This window comes from Asparagus officinalis, chromosome 6, assembly GCF_001876935.1.
Source record: "Asparagus officinalis chromosome 6, Aspof.V1, whole genome shotgun sequence".
NCBI lineage: Eukaryota > Viridiplantae > Streptophyta > Magnoliopsida > Asparagales > Asparagaceae > Asparagus > Asparagus officinalis.
This window is the reverse complement of record NC_033799.1, coordinates 26,722,229-26,742,275: the sequence shown is the minus strand read 5'-3', so window position 1 is coordinate 26,742,275 and position 20,047 is coordinate 26,722,229. Positions and strand designations below refer to the sequence as shown.

General features: G+C 36.6%; 2 protein-coding genes across 2 annotated transcripts; both read left to right on the top strand.

Moving 5' to 3' along the window:
• Positions 763-2,050, top strand: LOC109845955 (eukaryotic translation initiation factor NCBP-like). The gene is made up of 3 exons (XM_020415183.1): positions 763-783; positions 1,477-1,596; positions 1,678-2,050. The coding sequence occupies exons 1-3, from the start codon at positions 763-765 to the stop codon at positions 1,807-1,809; spliced, it is 273 nt and encodes a 90-aa protein (XP_020270772.1). The 3' UTR covers positions 1,810-2,050.
• LOC109845954 (mitochondrial dicarboxylate/tricarboxylate transporter DTC-like) lies at positions 2,746-18,352 on the top strand. The gene is made up of 6 exons (XM_020415182.1): positions 2,746-2,868; positions 5,535-5,618; positions 7,112-7,173; positions 8,426-8,787; positions 17,482-17,696; positions 18,047-18,352. The coding sequence occupies exons 1-6, from the start codon at positions 2,746-2,748 to the stop codon at positions 18,101-18,103; spliced, it is 903 nt and encodes a 300-aa protein (XP_020270771.1). The 3' UTR covers positions 18,104-18,352.

Below are 20,047 nucleotides of genomic sequence, written 5' to 3'. Positions count from 1 at the left end.
CATCTGCTTATGTTTTGCTAGAACATGATGTCTTCTTTGTAAAGCTGAAGTTGTTGGAGCTTTATCTTCATTTATGAATTATAATATCATTTGAACTATGAATCCACAGTGTGATACATGACAATCTCTTATCCTGAGCCTTCTTTCTTTTTTGGTACAAATGCCATTTAAGTTTGTTGTCCCATTTTCATCAATTTGGAATATAATTGGCTTCAATGTCATACTTGCTGCACAACTATTAGGAAAATATCATGATGTTGACATGAATGCTGTTATGAAGCATGAAGCCATGGACACTGATGGTTTAAATTCTATTTATTAAATTATATAACTATTGACTTCGTATCTCCTTCAACTTCAGTTGATAAAACAATCCCTCAAATTAAAAATATTAAATTCATAAAAGAGATGGAATTTTATCAACAGTGCTTTTTTCATTATCATATTTACGCCTTGTATATAGATAATATATTCCTTTAGCTAAAAAATGGTTCCTAAGGGAATACAAAGATAAATTTTATGAACTGAATATTGGTAATGCATATATTACCACTGATTACCTTTTACTGATGAGTTGAATTAATTGATGAGCTGGTTATCAAGGAAGTTGAGGAAAGAAACGATACATGATTATGTCCTTTGCTTCCATTTTTCTTTTTTACTTTGTTCTCTGAATATATGTGTGGGTTATTCTTGTTTTTTTTAATAGGCTTTCACTGAATTTAGTTGCTTTTCTTTTGGTATAAGATGTGCATGTAGACAATGTCCTTGACTGTCTTTGAGGTGGGTGAGGCTAGGATGAGAGATGGATTAAGTAGGGAATACATCCCTTTCAGATAGTAGACAGATTAGTAGGGAAATATGTCCTTTTTAAGTAGTAAATGGAGTAAGTAGGGAAATACGTTCTTTTTAGATAGTAGACAAGGAAATACATTTCAGATATCAATCCTCTTTTATTTCATCAAGGAACTGAAAGGAGACAAAAACATAAGCATTTCTACTTTTTCCAATTTGGTCGTATTTTTCCCTCTTTCAAACAAAGGGCATACTGGTCTTGAATTGAACATCTCATCACTCAATCCCACCCTGACCCATGCATCAATGACTTTTCCAATTTGGTTTTGTACGGCTCCAAAGGAATTTCAAGATTGATGATGCTTTACACACTCCACCCATGGGATAGTCCTTTGGACTGCCTTAATCCATACTCACATCTTAATCCATACTATTTACATTGTAAATACTAGTACTTTAAGTATATATATATATATATATATATATATATATAAGCTCAACAATCCTGACTTCTTGTGTAACTGGCTTATCCTTTACTGAACAGAAGTCATTTCTTCATGCTATGAGAAAACTATCCTGTTGTTGTTGACGATTAATGCTTCATTGGCATTATTAAAGTTTACAATTATACCCTCTTTAAACAAGGAACAGCCCCGTGATAAGTTTCATGTGATATGTTAGGTTCTAGCATTGGTTGGTGACCAACTGGATTATAGTGACAACGTCTGTGGTGCTGTTCTCAGCATTCGCTTTAATGAGGACATCCTCAGTGTCTGGAACCGTAATGCATCAGATCATCAGGTAATTTCTTCTTGTAGTTCATTGTATCCTCCTCGGTTACTACCTGTATTACTAAGATATAATATGCATTTCATTCTACAGGCAGTAATGACTTTAAGGGACTCGATTAAGCGACACCTCAAGCTTCCACATAGCTATGTAATGGAGTACAAGCCACATGATGCTTCCCTGCGTGATCACTCTTCGTATCGAAACACCTGGTTGAGAGGATAGGTATTAGGTCCTACTGGAAAAGATAAAACATTCCTGCATCTGAACAATTTGCGCTATGCCCTCGGCTTCTGTAACTCCTGTTGTCGTTTTATGGTGGGATCTACGCACTCTTCATATCGTTTAGTATTTGGACTTAGTTGTGGTGTCCTTATATAGAAGGATAAACGAATATAATGAAATATATTCTATGGTTTGGTTGCTGATGCATTTTAATAGTAGGACTAATTCTCGTTTGAATGTTGATACTTTGTGATCTGGGGTGCAGAATGGTGGGCAGGGGAGAATATAACAGCTTCTTACAGTTCTCATTTTGTTCGATTTATAGAATACAAGACTATGGCATATTTCTTACTTGGATGTTAATCTCCGTAGGAACCTTTTGTCGACTCTTGTACGGTGTAAATATCACAATCCAAGTCAGCAGTCCTGTATGAATGTGCATAGAAGGGTCTCTTTGAACTTGAGAGTATAAATAACATTTTTCGATATAAAATTTTTCCAATCGAAGGTCAACCAATGTTGATTCTTGTACAAGGTAAAGATGGGACGGTATTTTAGATCAATGTGACTATAAATGGTTTATACTATCTTATGCGAGACTCGAATATGTGAAAGTGTCTAGCCGTGAAATGCTATAATAGTAATATGCGAATTTAAAGGAGACAATTTTATCATTTTAATAATAGTACAAGGGTAATACAAAATGTGTAGCGTAGGACCCTCAACAAAACCTCGTATTGGCCCCACACACAAGGATCTTCTGGGACCCCACCTAATGTTGTTACGTATTACAAGTCGGAACTTTTGGGCTTCTTGGCAACGGCGCGCATAAAAAATGGTGGTCATTATTATATTGTATAAAATCGTAGATGTTCATTCCTTTAATTTTAACACTAAAAGATTGATAGGTTAAAGAGTGGAAAATGTCAGCAGGGGATGGGAAGGAGCCGCAAGGCCAGTCGTGGAGTTTGCGGCCGCCGAGTGAAGCCTTCGTCACATGGCTTGGAGCCGCTGGAATGCCTGGGCCATGTCATCATCCAGCCCGTCGACATGGTCAAGGTAAACGAAGAACATCGAAAACTTTTCTCCCCGAAAATTGCCCCCCCCCCCCCCCCTATTTGGTTGCAAGGGTTTTTGATTCAATAATTAGGGAGTGGGTCTTGTGTAATGAGAATTAGAAGAGAAGATTAAACGGCATTTATGGGGGTTTCTAAGTCAAAATTGAAATTTTGATGGCAAATGCATTTGATCAGTTTGCGCATGTGTTATGTATAGATATTGTGTTAACAGTAAGGAGAAAATTTTGCAAATCTTGGATATTGCGCTAAGATTACCATAAGATGATGGACCTAACAATTGTTGCTAAATGTTGGGGAAATTACCCACTAAACCAGAGAATAGAATAATCACAAACACAATATTTACGTGGTTCGATCAAATTGATCTACGTCCACGGCAAGAGGGTGTATCACTATATTTCTTTCTCAACATACAACACTCATACAAAATATAGAGAGCTCACAGATTTCTCGTGTGGCTTTCACTCTCTGTCTCTCAAGCTCTGCTCGTTGATTTCTTAAGCTCTGATACTAAATCTCAAGAAGACTCAGAGGCTCATCTGTTTTCTCTATCTCCCGTATGCTTTATATAGGAAAAAACATACACCATTTGTCAACAAAATCATGCTTGATTTTGTCAACAAAATCAAGCTTCAGCCACCCCTCTCTATGTCAATACGGCCACCGAAAGCAAGTCACCTTTCGGTGCTTGATATAGTTGACTGACCAACACTAAAAGAGTCGAGCCTTACAAATTTATGCCGAATATGAAATAGAAACAAAAAGGAAGAAAACCCTATGAAAGAAGAAAAATGTACTTGGGTACCAACAAAACATAGCTGATTGAATAGTTTTTTTAATGGTTTTGTCTTTTTTTCTTTTTCTTTTTCTTTTCTTTTTTTTTTAGATGCCAAAAAAAAGGATCCATAGTGCATAGGAGTTCTGAATCCCAAAATAGTCCAGACATGTATGCTCCATCGTACTGCTTCTCCATATCAATATCTGATCCTTTGAGGTCGAGGCATCCGTGTCAGTGCTATGATTCATTACACGGAAGAATCAATCTATTGTTTTTTCCCCACAAATGCCCCAACTAATCACAACAACACCCATATTCCAAAATGATCTTTTACTTTTAATCATATTCTGACTCCTCCACATTGTTTTAAGTATCACTGATATATCTGCTATATCCGATCAATATATCCTTTTACAATGCTTACCGCAAAGCTCCGACATGGAGGCCGATATGTCCTTTTATATAGCTTATTGCTAAACAATATAGTTTTGCAAAATTTCTTTAATTTTTTTAGCAAAAATTCTAGCCATACGAAGGTTTATAGCAATTTATAGTCTGCTGTTTTCCCTAACTAAGTTTTACAATTCATTATTGATCCTAAACATATATTATTTATATTTTTGCATACTTAGATTCCATTAAGTATGCATCAATCACATTTTAGGATATTGTTTTATATATCCACTCAGCCAATACAACACTCCGATATTTACTACATATTCTCGATATTTCCCCAGTATATGCAATAGGTATGGATTTGGTTATCTAATATTTCACCAGTATCCAATATTTAAAAGGTTGCTAGGTTGCTCCTCCATCCCATCCACAAATCCTGAATTGAGGAAGGTGTTAAACTATTTTGAACAAAGTAGAATATTGATCCCACATCTTAGCCAATAAGGTCATCTCAAAAAAGAGCTATTCAATTGTCTTTTTGAATATAAAACCGTACAATTTCATCATGTAATGAAAAGCAACGATGATACTTTTGACTACCAACCAAATAAAATCGCTTTAAGAGCAGCTTTTATACTTCAAATAGACTTTGAGACCTCTGTCATTAAGGAACTTGTAGTTCCTCTAACAATAAATACTCTTTTGGTACGCCAGTCTAGATTGGTATACCATTGAGGTTAGATTAAAATGGTTGTAACGAGCTAAGCAATTTCAATAGTATCGCCTTCTCTTTCCTCCTCTCTTGATTATGGACAATCGAGGCAGTAGTATTCCATCTGCCTCTCATTCTATATGATGCAACATAACCAGCTTTGTTGACCGCCTGTGAGAAAACTAAATGAAAGGCCTGGGAGAGAGTCAGTGAACCACACCAGTTATTGTTCCAGAAATTGATTCTGGATCTGTTCCTAACGCACTACGCTATATCCTCGTTTTTCTTTAGAAAATCCCTGCCACAAGAATCTTCGTCGCACAACATTAAGTGGCTTCTCTACTCATGAAGGGAGCTGAAAAAGCTGGAGAAAGAAAGTTTGAATTGCTGAGAGGACTGAATTAATCATGGCACTTCATACTCCCAACGAAACAAAAATTTCTTTTCCAACCCTCTAACCTTGTTGTCGCTTTGTCAATAAGAGGTCTCCAGTCATCTTCCTAAGTTGCCCTGTCTTAATGGAAGTCCTAAATATTTGGTCGGATAGAAGCAGGCCATCGAAAGGCAATGAAGCGAGGGAAGATTCCAGGGAGAACATTTTAACCAATGAGCTTTTTCATTCAAAACGCTCATTTGTTTCACTGGATGAAATAAAGTCTGGTATATGTAGCAAAATTTACATTTTAAATATGCAACAATTATTGTCAGAGATTAACATTCCAATGGACAAATTGATTCCACAAATTTTTTGATGTTCCAGGTGAGGATCCAATTAGGTCAGGGATCAGCTGTCCATGTTGCCAAGACCATGCTTTCCCATGAGGGTTTTGGCTCTTTTTACAAGGTTTGCTATTCAACAAATACATGCATTTTCCTATTATAAATTTCTCCAGACTTTACACAGAACATCTATGTTTTTTTCCTTCCAACCTTCACATAAAATTTGGTCAAGGATATTTGTAAGGTTTTGTGAGAAAATCCAGAGCCTAAGCAGTAGAGAATCACTTTGCCCAACAACTTAATTAGGTCACCGGGTTGTTGGCTTACAATATGTGCCAAGCTAACTTAACATTTCACAATCCCTTTGTCGACCTTTGAGTCAAAAGTTCAAGCTATTTGGTTGTGGATTATTATTATGCACCAAGCTAATGCAAAACTAAAACTTCAATGTAAGATAATGTGTACATGATTTTAAAATTAATGGCATGGACAGGGGACACAATTGGGTCCTCTACATATTAAGTTATACATCATCATGGTGTAATACGACATCTTCCAGTGAAGCCCATATTATGGTAGTTTTAACATTTTAAGAAATCAATATCTTTTCATATCAGTATGTTTTACATTTGGATCTATCCCAAATCATTTCCTAGAGATGTATAAAATATGATATCTAAAAGTTTCTTTGTGCACTATTTCTCAGTAGAAGTTTTGAGTTCTTTTTTCCCCTTCTTCCAGGTGATTAAGAAAATACCCATGAAATGAAGGAGAACTTGAAAAAGGTCACTTATAAGACAACAATGCTTTATAGTCAAAGATTTGGGCAACTAAGTAACGGCTTATCCACAAAGATGGGTATAGCATAAACTAAAATGCCCAGGTGGGTTATAGACGATATGCTAATATATAGAATAAGGAAGTAATTTGTTTCCGCATATGCAACAAAGGCCAATAACACCAATTAGAAGAATTGTTAGGCTCATATGATCAGTAACAATGAGGACGATAAGTAAAGCTAACGGAACATGGATGGAGTCAAAATAGAAACAGCAAATAATAGTTGTTAATTTAACCAACGAAGGGTGAACTTACAAAAACTCTCTGCAGAATTTATCTGTCCTGATTCTAGTGAACAAAAGACCTCAAACAGTTGCAAATTTTTCATCCTTCCATTAAAATTGGTTTAACTATTTTTTTCAGTTGACTTAACTGATTGGTCCTAATTTTATTTAGTTTATGTTTCCAGGAGATGGATGGATGAGAAACTACTCTTTCAGCTTGATCTTCATCTTCCAATTTTGCTTACTGTTTTGCTTTGGCTGTTATTTGTCTAAATTCAATTATACTTCAATTTACTTTACCTTAAGCAAGTTACATCATTATGTATAATCTTCTCTCAGATAAAATCTTTAGAAAGTATGTACACAAGTTATTTTCTTGCATTACATGTAATATTTGATATCTTACTACTGCTATGATTTTAATCCGAAATAAATTGCATCTGTGACTGTACAAGACCTGCATAAATCTTGGTTCTGTGGTCAAAATACTTTTAACTATCTTCAAAGGATAATTTAGATACTCTCTGACCTTTATCTTTTTTTCATTTTCCAGGGTTTATCAGCTGGTTTACTAAGACAGGCTACTTACACGACATCACGACTTGGAACCTTTAAGTATGAGTTCATCTGTTGCATGGAGCATTTTCTCAACGTGTTATTGGTATTTCATTTACTATCACGTAGAGTTTTTATTCTTCTAGCAGGAAAACAGCTCCTTTTCATTATGGACAGTAGCCATATGCTTTTTGAATGAGAAGAGCATAATAAAGGCAGATCAATCTGAATTTGTGATTACCACAATATAAAAGCAGTAAAAGTAGAAATAATGTGTAGAAGTTCGAGGAAATAATAATATATCTAACGCATCCTCATTGCAATGAAGAGGACACCCTTCAATGATTCAAAGACAACCAATATTTTGTTTCGACCAGCAGTCCATATAACGAAAAGTATTATTTAGGGAAATCGAGGTCATATTCATGTGGAATATGTAAGATTTATACTTTCATTCCTTCTCTAGTGTAAATCATTCTTTATGCCAGTCGGACATTTATCTGAATCAAGTCCTCACTCATGCACACAATGCATCCAACACATATATTAGTGGTCCTTTCAGACCCCTAACATGTATAAAGGCATATCGATTTTAGGAAGTCAGATAACATGTTATTATCTTTGAATTTCAGTATCTTTTTTTGGTTGCTATCTAGTTTTTTTTCATCTTAAATGTACACTGTCAAGGTACCCAGGTACCCAAATGTTCAATACAACCAGACTTGCCTTTTTTTATTTTTTTGGAGTGTATAGTGGGTAACAGGTGGTGGATATTGTAAGGTTGGACTACGGACTGCTTCAAGGATGGACATAAAGTCATAATCTATACAATGTATAGCAGAAAATGTACTAGTTCTAAACTATGTGGGTGCTAATATTGAATATGATTCAGTGAGCGTGTAGATATGAGGACGGGACCAAACACATTCATGCGGGATAACTGTATAATGTATATTCATTGAGTTGATGGACACCTTCACTTCAGTGTTGCTTAGTGCTTTACTACTTATATTTTTTAGTATCCTTAATTGCTTTCTGTTTCTTATCTTTTATAAGTTTTTCAGTCAGAAACTTGTATCCTGGTTGGAAAATATCTTGCCTAGAATTCATGTAATATAACATGTTTAGTAAAAAAATTTCTATGGATGACCTATATTAAACTTAAGCACATATCACATCTTTAGGTGCTTGAGTTGCAAACTGACCACCACTGTATTCCACCAATTATTCCACTAACAATTGAATCTTTTAAATTGACTTCTTTTTTAAAAATGAATTGTTTTCATTCCAATGACTGTTGACTTGTTGGTAGGATATTGACAAAAAAAGCCGTTGAGGCTAATGATGGGAAGCCCCTCCCACTTCTTCAGAAAGCAATTATTGGGCTGACAGCTGGAGCAATTGGAGCATGTTTCGGCAGTCCATCTGATTTGGCGCTCATCAGAATGCAAGCTGATAATACTTTACCACCAGCTCAGAGGAGAAATTACAAGAATGCCTTCCATGCACTCTCTAAAATCGTCACCGATGAGGGAGTACTATCACTCTGGAAAGGTGCCGGTCCAACAGTAGTGAGGGCAATGTCACTAAATATGGGCATGCTTGCTTCATATGAACAGTGCATAGAGGTTTTCAGGGACCAGCTTGGTTGCGGTGAAGTTACCACAGTAATTGGTATGATACTAAACTTCCACAGCTAATTGATATATTGATATTTGAAGCTAAATGTGCATGCAGTGATTTAATTGTCCTCGCAGCATATCCATAATCTACAACTGCATAGAGGTTTATAATCATTTTTTCGCTCTCCTCCACGTGTAGATTTGAGATTATTTGATATTTTCAACCCCATAGATGAAGCATTTTGGATAAGTGAGGCGAGTTAAAGTTCTGTGATGTCTAATCAAGGAAAAATTTTGCAGGTTGGTCCAGGCAATAAAAAGATAGAAAAAGTAAATAATCAGTCATGTTATATTTCATGGAAGATAATAGAATTTTTGATAACATATAAATCTTGTTCTGGATTTGAGTAGATAACTGTGCTGCCATGATTCAATGAAATTTGAGGAGAGCTCACATTATGTATGAGGTGCAGGAAAATTTTGCTTTGATCTATCCAGTAGTAATGGATTCATTCTTAAATTCTGGACCAGTGTGTAGCACATGTACAGTCTTCCCCTGAGCACTCAGGCCCAAAGTATTTTGTCAGAGCAAACTAAATTTTCGGGTTTGACTTTAAGGACCTTCAACACATCTAAAATAAAATCTTTTTATGGGTTTGTATATAAATGAAATAGAGTCTAAAGACAGAATGCAGCTAATATTAGATTCAATAAATGAACATGTGTTATAAAAAGGACAAATAATGAATAATCACATAAATATAGGAGTCGCATCTCTTACAAACAAGGTGATGCATGGCAATAATGTACAACATGGTAGTGAAGAAGCCTCGGTAGGCATTGCAGCTCATATGTATGTTGAAATGTTGAATATGATGTAAAGGCTTATTGTCGCATGTCTTGTTATGCTATGGGAAAGGTTGGAATATCTTCTTCTGATACCACATGTTTCTGACAGTACGAACTGTTAATGAAGTTTCGCAAAGTTTATTCAGGATGGCCAAGGAAAAGTTGTTATAGCCAAAATTTTCTACTCAACTTTGGTTTTAATTTTCTTACAAGAATTACTTCCTAGATCTTAAAAACTTGTCATTTTTTATTGTTTATTTCTGATTTACTTATACATTGATAAAGATATGAGGTTCAAGTATATTATGACAATATTGATTTGATTGCGGCAACATCAAAATAATAGGATATGCTACTATTGAATGGATCAAGACTTCCATGTACATCTACGAAACTTTAGTTATTTCACCCAGGACTGTTTTTAGTTACGCTCCAAATATTACTATATATATGATTATGCATCATTAAAGAAATTTATCGTACAACTTGGAGGTTGAAAAACTCCACAAAACATATGATTTATTGAACAAGTATAACAACACTTTTTCTCTCATCTATTAAAGTTTAGCATTCAAAAATGGATAATTGATCCTCAACACACTAGCAATTTGTCAAGGGAAACCTCTGCTTGGAACCATACAACAGTCTAAAGATTTGATCGGGCAACCGTAACATAAAAACATCATGACAAAAAAAAAGGAATATCAGAGGAGATATATTATCAAGGATTATAGATAATTTGAATACTGGAAGTTAATCAAAATTATGTTGTATAGTTTGGAGATGTCATTTAGACGCTATTTATCACATGCTAACTTTATTTTAGCTGGGAAAGGCTATAAATATCTTGATGTGTGGGATGCTTGGAAAGTATAATTTGGTAGGGCTAGAACCCTTTGGATTCTAATACTTACATGATGAGACCCTTGAATGAGTGTTCTGTACTCATGCATCAAATCCTAAACTAATAATAGAGAATAGAAGAAAAAGGGTTTGTAATGTACCATGCCTCATATGCTTGAACATGACTCAATAAATCTAAAATCTTTATCCAGCTTGTGGTGGAAATGGGGAAACCTTTTGTTGGATTCTCATGGTTATTTGGTCTACTGTCTTAATAACTTCTCTTTTATCTGATATCAGTGAATTATATATTATTGGTCATCTTATGGCATTTAACTAATGAAATACTTGGGAAAAAATGTAACTGGTATTTGTTTCTAAAAAAAATTGTATGTTATAATTTTTTAAATCAAAATCTGTCAGACAGAAGTAGCACAAGAAGTTTTTGTATACGAGTGAATTACATACGTTCCTTTAATATGATAGTGAAATCTATTTATTCTTTCGATAATCTACTCCTTAGTAGAGAATCTTGTAAACAATATTGTTTCTTAAGAAGATAGCAACACTTTCCAGTCAGCTGCAAGCCTGCAATTAACCCATTTGGTTTTGTGGATTTCACGTGTTTATGATGCTTACATAAAACTTAAAAGCAATTGGTCAGTTACACATGACTATGAGGGCATATTTAATTGAGGAGAACTCGGTAATAGTATATTAAGTGATTTAAACACTTCAAATACATTATAGATATAATCATAGAACCAACATACTGTTGGGAAAGATTGACAAATCCCAGGATAATTTCCCCAACTAAATGAGACAAAAATAACACCAAAGGTTTTTAGCGTGGAAAACCCTCCAAAAAGAGGTAAAAACCACGGGACCCGTAGGCTACTTAAAAACTTTTACTATAATAATATTGGGGTTACACACTTCACTCTTAGGTGGATCTCTCACAAAATTGGCTAACAACATAACTTCAATTTGTGGATAGAACTTCACAAATTGTCTCTCTATTTTTCTCTCTCAGATTAACTTTCTGTTTCTGAGGCTCTCGCTTTGTTGTTTCTTGTTTTTCGGATGATTGAAAAATGAACGAAGCGTCTTCTATTTATAGAAGAAACCGGCTTTGTTGTTTCTTGTTTTTCGGATGATTGAAAAATGAACGAAGCGTCTTCTATTTATAGAAGAAACCGGCCTCCTCTCTCCTCGATGATTGAAAAATGAACGAAGCGTCTTCTATTTATAGAAGAAACCGGCCTCCTCTCTCCTCGAAATTCGTCGTGAATTTCGTTCAATATCTTCCAATTTGTCAAAAGTGCGTGGGTCCCTTTGCTGACCTTCTTTGTTTTCCTGTCGTCCTTCTACTTACTTGCCGACCCACGTGTTTGACAAAGAGAAAGAAACGAGATGAGCCGCAACTTTTGACAGAGCAAAAATGCTCACCCAATCTTTCGTTCTTTGATTGTTGTCCCATGTGATCTCCACCTTTTTTTTCTTGCTGGCCCACGTGAACACATGAGGTTGACCAACAAATCTCCCCCTTCACCTTATGTGTGACAGGGGTCCTCCATACCAGCAATCTCGCTGCAGATAGCAAGCTTTTTTCTAGGCAGAGTCTTCGTCATGCTATCTGCCCCGTTGTCATTGGTGTGAATCTTTTCAACTTCCAGTAGTTTATTTTCCAACATATCATGAATCCAATGATACCTCACGTCGATGTGTTTGGACCTTGAGTGGAAGGTCGAGTTCTTGCTGAGATGAATTGTGCTCTGACTATCGCAATAGAGAATATAATTTTCTTGGTTCTGACCTAATTCTTGTAGAAACTTCTTCATCCACAGGATCTCCTTGCAACCTTCAGTGATTGCGATGTACTCTACTTCTGTGGTGCTTAAGGCAATACACTTTTGTAATCGTGATTGCCATGAGACAACTCCCCCTGCAAATATTATTAGGTACCCGGATATAGACTTTCTCGTATCCACGTCGCCAGCCATATCTGAATCTGTATATCCTTCTAATACAGGTTCATTATTACCATAACATAAACAATGACTGGAAGTACCTTTGAGATACCTGAGTATCCATTTTACTGCTGTCCAATGTTCTTTTTTAGGATTTGATAGGAATCGGCTCACAATGCCCACAGCATAAGCAATGTCTGGTATGGTGCATACCATAGCGTACATTAAACTACCAACTGCCGATGCATAAGGCACCTTGCTCATCTCTGATTTCTCCTCCTCGCTTGAAGGACACTGTCTCGTAATAAGCTTGAAGTGGCTTGCCAGTGGAGAACTAACAGGTTTAGCTTTGCTCATGTTGAACCTTTCAAGAACTTTTCCAACATAGCGTTCTTGAGATAGCCAGATTCTTGGATTTTGCCTGTTGCGAGTAATCATCATGCCAAGAATTTGCTTTGCAGGTCCTAAGTCCTTCATTGCAAAGGACTTGCTCAACTCTTTCTTCAACTTGTTAATTTTGCCGAAGTCTTGACCTATAATTAACATGTCATCAACATAAAGCAAAAGAATGATAAAATCACCATCAGAGAATTTCTTAATGAAGACGCAGTGATCAGCCGTCGTTCGGTTGTACTCATTTTTCTCCATGAACGAGTCGAACTTTTGTACCACTGTCTAGGTGCCTGTTTCAGACCGTATAAACTCTTCTTAAGTTTGCATACCATATTTTCCTTCTCTTTGACTTGGAAACCTTCGGGCTGCTCCATGTAAATTTCCTCGTCAAGATCACCATGTAAGAATGCGTTTTTACGTCAAGTTGTTCATCTTCTAGATTGAGACTAGCTGCCAAGCCAAGAACAACTCGGATTGAAGATATTTTGACCACTGGTGAGAATATTTCATCAAAGTCAACACCCTTTTTTTGCTCGAATCCTTTCACAACCAGTCTTGCTATAACGTGGTTGCGAGCAGCCTTCTTCACTTTTGATCCTGTACACCCACTTGTTCTTGAGAGCTTTCCTTCCCTATGGTAATTTCACCAGGTCAAATGTGTGATTTTCATGTAGAGATTTTATTTCTTCCTGCATAGCTTTTAACCACTCAGTCTTGTGCTGGTCAGTGATAGCTTCACCATAGCTCTTCGGTTCTCCCCCGTCAGTGAGCATCACATACTCGTTAGGAGAATATCTACGACTTTGTTGTCGCTCTCTAGTGGATCTCCTTAGCTGTGCTTCTGGTTGGACTTGTTCAGGAGCTTACTCTGGTTCTGGACTACGAGCTGGTGGAACATCATTAGTATCTGGTGTAGCTCCTCCTTCATCAGAATTTGTTGGTGGAGAGACTGGTTCTAAATTCACTGGAATTTTATCTGATTGTGGCTTCTCTGGTTTCTCAAAATCCTCGAGCGTCTGATCTTCAAGAAATATCACGTCTCTGCTTCTGATAATCCTTTTGTTAATAGGATCCCAAAATCTGTAGCCGAACTCTTCATGAGAATATCCCAAAAAGATACATTGCTTAGATTTTCCATCCAACTTGGACCTCTCGTCTTTTGGGATGTGATCAAATGCCCTGCAGCCAAATACTTTCAAGTGTTTGTAAGAAACATCTTTCCCCATCCAGACTTTTTCTGGTACGTCATAGTTTAGTGGAACTGATGGAGAAATGTTGATTCAATCGACTATTGTCCTCATTACCTACCCCCCAAAAGGAGTTTGGTAATTTTGCATTTGAGAGCATACATCTGATTCTTTCACAAATGGTCATGTTCATCCTTTCTGCTACATCGTTGTGTTAAGATGTCTTTGGTACTGATTTTTCCAACCTGATGCCGAAACTTCTGCAGTACTTCTCGAATGGTCCGCAATACTCGTCACCATTGTCTGTACGTACACTTCAAACGTCTGCCAGTTTTTCTTTCAACTTTTACATGAAACTCCTTAAAGACTTCCTACACTTGATCTTTAGTTTTCAAAGCAAAGGCCCACACTTTTCTAGAGTGGTCATCAATAAAGGTCACAAAATAAGGAGCACCTCCTAGTGACTTATGACTCATTGTGCAGACATCTGTGTGTATTAAATCTAGAATATTTGCTTTTCTAGATGGTGGGGAACTACGAAATACAACTCCGTGTTGTTTTCCCATAATACAATCAACACAAGTACGCAAGGGTGTACCTTTCATTCCTGGCAAGAGCTCCTTCTTAGAAAGAATTCTGAGACCCTTTTCACTCATGTGGCCGAGCCGTTTATGCCATAACTCGGTGGGAACTTCTTTCCGGTTGGTATTTACTTCTCCTCTACATAGCCTGACTTCTGTGAGGTAAAGTGTTGTATCTTTCTTGCCTTTGGCTACTACCAGCTTGCCTTTGGTAAGCTTCCATTTTCCTTCACCAAAATAATTACTGTAGCCATCATCATCAAGCATTCCGGTGGAGATCAAATTGAGGCAGATATCAGGAAGACAGGAACGTGCCTCACTTCTTTCAAAAGTAACCTGTATCCAAGGTTAGCTTCTAAATAAACCTTACCGATGCCGATAATTTTGAATGCATTATCATTTCCCATCCTCACTTGTCCGAAATCACCTTGAGTGTAGGTTGAGAAGAAATCTCGTCGTGAGGTGACATGGTAGGAAGCACCTGAGTCAACTACCCATGTGGAATCTTGACATGCAAGATTGACATAATCAGCATCTCGAACAATGACAACTTCTTCGGTGACAGTTGCAGTGTCATTTGTTTGGGTTTCTAACTCTTGATTTCTGGATTTTTTCGCCTTTAATTTTCGACATTCTCGAATGAAGTGTCCTGGCTTGCCGCAATGATGACACTTCTTGTCATGCATCGATCTGGACTTTGACCGTCCTCTTTGTTGATTTTGGTTACGGGGATTTTTGCTTCTTCCTCTCCATTCTTGCTTGCCTTGTCTTTCTGTAACAAGCGCTTCATTTTCAAGAACATATCCTTCGTCTTTTCGTCGAGACTCTTCGTTCAGCATCCTGTCTTTTACCATGTCTATGGTAAGCTTTTCGTCAGGAGCAGAGTTACTAACTGACACAACTAGAGTGTCCCAGCTTTTTGGTAGAGAACTCAGCATCAACAGTGCTTGTAACTCGTCGTCTACGGTCATCTTCATAGAGTTGAGCTGATCTACGATGCCTTGGAACTCACTCATGTGTTCCGATACGCTGCTCCCGTCTTTATACTTCAAATTGACTAATCGTCGCATCAGATTAGCTTTATTCTGTGCGGTTGTCCTTGCATACATTTTTTCTAATTTTTGCCAAAGAACGTGAGCATCGTGTTCATTAGCAAAATTTTGGAAAATGCTCTTGTCGATCCATTGTCTGATTTGAGCAGCACACTTTCGATTTAGCATGACCCAGTCAGCATCTGATGTAGCCTCCGAGGTGCTAGTTGTTTTGTCACATGTTGTAGTCACCGCTTTCTCCTTTGGCATTACAATTGGCTTCCACAGATCTTTAATGTACAAAAGATCCTCCATCTTTGGCTTCCAAATTGCATAATTAAATACAGTCAGCTTGATCATATTACCGGTGTTGGTGTTCTCCATTTGACTGGCTAGTCAACGAGTTTCGCCGAGCTTGAAATTTTTTGGGTCAATGAATAGCACCCGTGAACAGTAATGTGAACCGTATTCCAAAGTGAACAATGTTCCGGTGATGAATAGTGCTCCGGTGATGAATAGTGACATATGTATGAATAGTCACCGTATATACGTATATACCAGTGTGGTATATGATCTTCTTTTCTTGCCTCCTGAGCCTGCCTTGCTCTGATACCACTTTGTTGGGAAAGATTGACAAATCCCATGATAATTTTCCCAACTAAATGAGACAAAAATAACACCAAAGATTTTTAGCGTGGAAAACCCTCCAAAAAGAGGTAAAAACCACGGGACCCATAGGCCACTTAAAAACTTCTACTATAATAATAATGGGGTTACACACTTCACTCTTAGGTGGATCTCTCACAAAATTGGCTAACAACACAACTTTAATTTGTGGATAGAACTTCACAAATTGGCTCTTTATTTTTCTCTCTCAGATAAACTCTCTGTTTCTGAGACTCTCACTTTGTTGTTTCTTGTTTTTTGGATGATTGAAAAATGAACGAAGCGTCTTCTATTTATAGAAGAAACCGGCCTCCTCTCTCCTCGAAATTCGCCTTGAATTTCGTTCAACATCTTCCAATTTGTCAAAAGTACGTGGGTCCCTTTGCTGACCTTCTTTCTTTTCCTGACGTCCTTCTACTTACTTGCCGACCCACATGTTTGACAAAGAGAAAGAAACGAGATGAGCCGCAACTTTTGACAGAGCAAAAATGCCCACCCAATCTTTCGTTCTTTGATTGTTGTCCCATGTGATCTCCACCTTTTTTTTTCTTGCTGGCCCACGTGAACACATGAGGTGGACCAACACATACTTGACTTGAAAACCGAAAATATCCCGCAAGACCTCGTAAGTCATGGAAGGCACTCAAAATCTGCATGACCGACTCTGGAAAATAACCTAAGAATCTTGAAAATCAAAATACTAATATATAAGACTCCTTCTTTTGTTCCTTTCTACGTATGATACTTGTACTTTATTGAGGTCGCTAGTTAAGCGTTCGCACTTGATGACTAGAAAAGTACTTAGCAGCATAACCGGCCTTGCTGATCAAGTTTACATGGATCTGTTGCCTCTATAACTGGCATTTTCTCTGATAAGAAAACATCATAGACTGAAATTTTTTTCTTTGAGAAAATGCCGTAGCAACGAGTATATGCTTTCATGTATCATAAATTCATAATAGTAGATAGCATGCTATTTGGTGGCCTTGTGAAAAAAAGCATGCTGGATGGGCTTTACGTACGTATGTGCACATCCATTTATGAAACATATGTGCATATGCATGTACAACATACATATGTTCATATTCATATGCTCATGTATGTATGACTTGTTGTCGAGATAAAGGAGAAGTCCACAAAACTTTACATTAGTTTTTTGTTGGTTCATTGATCTACAACTTATATTCTCCATAGAAAAGCCTAACGAAATTAGCCCTCTACTGCAGGGTCAAGTACCATTTCAGGTTTCTGCGCAGCAGCGTGCAGTTTACCATTTGACTATATTAAAACACAAATACAGAAAATGCAGCCAGATACAACAGGGAAATATCCATACACCGGGTCTCTGGACTGCGCCCTCAAGACTCTCAAAACTTCAGGACCTTTAATTTTCTATACAGGATTTCCTGTTTATTGCGTGAGGATAGCCCCCCATGTCATGGTAAGCCTAAGAAAAAAGCAATAAAATCTCAATATAGGGTAATTTGCACAGACTCCCTGTAGAATTGTTGTTTTGAACTTACTACCACCATAGTCCCGCCTTGGTTAATTTTTTTGAATCTTTCACCCTGAGTGAAATTTTGAAAGATACTGCTAATGGGTGAAATTAGCGAATCAATCTGAGGGTAAAAGAGTCAAAATTTTAACCAGAGGATCCATCTGCAACAATGAAACTACAGGGGCAGTAAGATTGAAACATCAACACTAGAGAGGGTTTATGTGCAACTAACCCATCGGTATAACCTGTTTCTTTTTTGCCCTTCTTGTTAACTGTTGGTTGAAAATTTGCAGATGGTTTGGATATTTTTAAATCAAATCGAGAAGTTTCAGAAAGCCATTGGATTCTAGGTACTTCAGCTACAGATTTGTTTGAAGCAAGATTATGAATTTTAAAATAAGATATCAAATTTTTGCCCCAGTTGAGGCTTGGGAGAGCCTTGTACTTTAAGTTATGAGGATATCTAGGATCCGATTCTTGTTTCTTTTAAATTATATATGGATTCATTTGATTCCAGAGGGAATGTTTTCCCAATATTTACTTGTTCATTGAGAATTTACATTTTATTATCTTTGATGCTTGGTGGTTTGTGCTGAACAGTTACTTTTGATGAGTTTAGCTCTGGGTTTTCTCTATTATTACTGTTTCCAAAATGACCTGGGATAAAGTCTACATAGAGGCTTTCCTCTTGCCACAGTGAAGGAGGTTAATTGGATCACTAGTCACTGTAGTTATCTCATAAGTAGATATTCATTCTTATATTTGATTGCTTGGATGGCCACTCATGTAATTAAATATTAATTTTATTATTAGTCACTTCTAACATTTTCCGGCAATTTGAGTTGTATATCTTCATTTATTTTTAGCAATATATCTTACTAAATATGTCACGAGTTAATATTTTCAAGAACAAAATATCAACTGCAATATAATTACTCAATACAAGTTGCCCGATATGTCACAATTATCATTTTCATTAGTGATCAAGGTATTACGCACATGTATAGATCCATTATGTTGAATGATCAAGACTTTTTTATATCATGTCAACGAAAATTCACTATGTTAATTTGCAAAAAAATATTAAAAGTGATTAACGATCCAATTACTATTTAATAACACAACCAGTCATCCAAACAATTAAAACATGGGCATAAACGTTCAATTATAAGATAAATACACTGACCAATAATCCTATTCGCCCAGTCATGGAACTATGGTTACTTACATTAATTATGATTGAATATGTATATACTGTATACTTAGACGTATTATGAAGACTTGGGTTTAAAAATAAATGATCTTTGTATTTTTGGGTTTAAGAGGCATTTTATAAGTCTGTGGGTCTAAAAATACGTTGGAGTAAAACTTTGGGGTAAAAGACAAAAACCCCTACATATTATGTGCATATGTATGTATAATTGAGCGAAGAAATTTTCAAAATCGCCTCAACGGAATTTTTTTTAAGGAAATAGACCCCATTCACTTTTAATTATAGAAATCGACCTACTTTGAGTTAATTACGGTACTAATTAGTCGGGGTTGCCAACCCCGACTAATTAGTAGCCTAATTAGCTGCCGCAAACCTTCCCCGCTCCTTAACCCCGCTTGTAATTAGGCTACTAATTAGTCGGGATTGGTAACCCCAACTAATTAGTACCGCAATTAACTCAAAGTGGGTTGATTTCTATAATTAAAAGTGAATGTGGTCTATTTCTTAAAAAAAAAATTCTGTTGAGACGATTTTGAAAATTTCTTCATAATTGAGCTGGTAAACACTGTTTGTTTTTTTTTTTTTTTGCGAGAGAGGAGAATTCCACGCAACTTTAACGTTGTTTTATTATTTGTTCATCGATTTAAACTTGTATTCTGTATCCTAAAAGCTAACCAATATGCTTACCGCTCCCTGCTGCGGGGTTGAGCACTGTTTCAAGTTTTTTCGCAGGAGCTTGTAGCTTACCATTTGTTTATATTAAAACGCAAATACATAAAATGCAGCTAGATGAAACAGGGAAATATCCGTACACCGGGTCACTGGACTGCGCCCTCAAGACTCTTAGGAACTTCAGTACCTTCAATTTTCTGTAAGGATTTCCTGTTTATTATGTGAGGATAGCACCCCACGTCAGTGTAAGCCTAACTTATGTGTTTCAGTAAATTTAACATATAATTGTAAATGACATATTTTAGTTGAGAACTCGGTAAATAATATATTAGCTGATTTAACCACTTCAAATAGATTGTTGATATGATCATTTCGAACTAGCTAGAGGGGTAGTAAGTTCAAAATATCG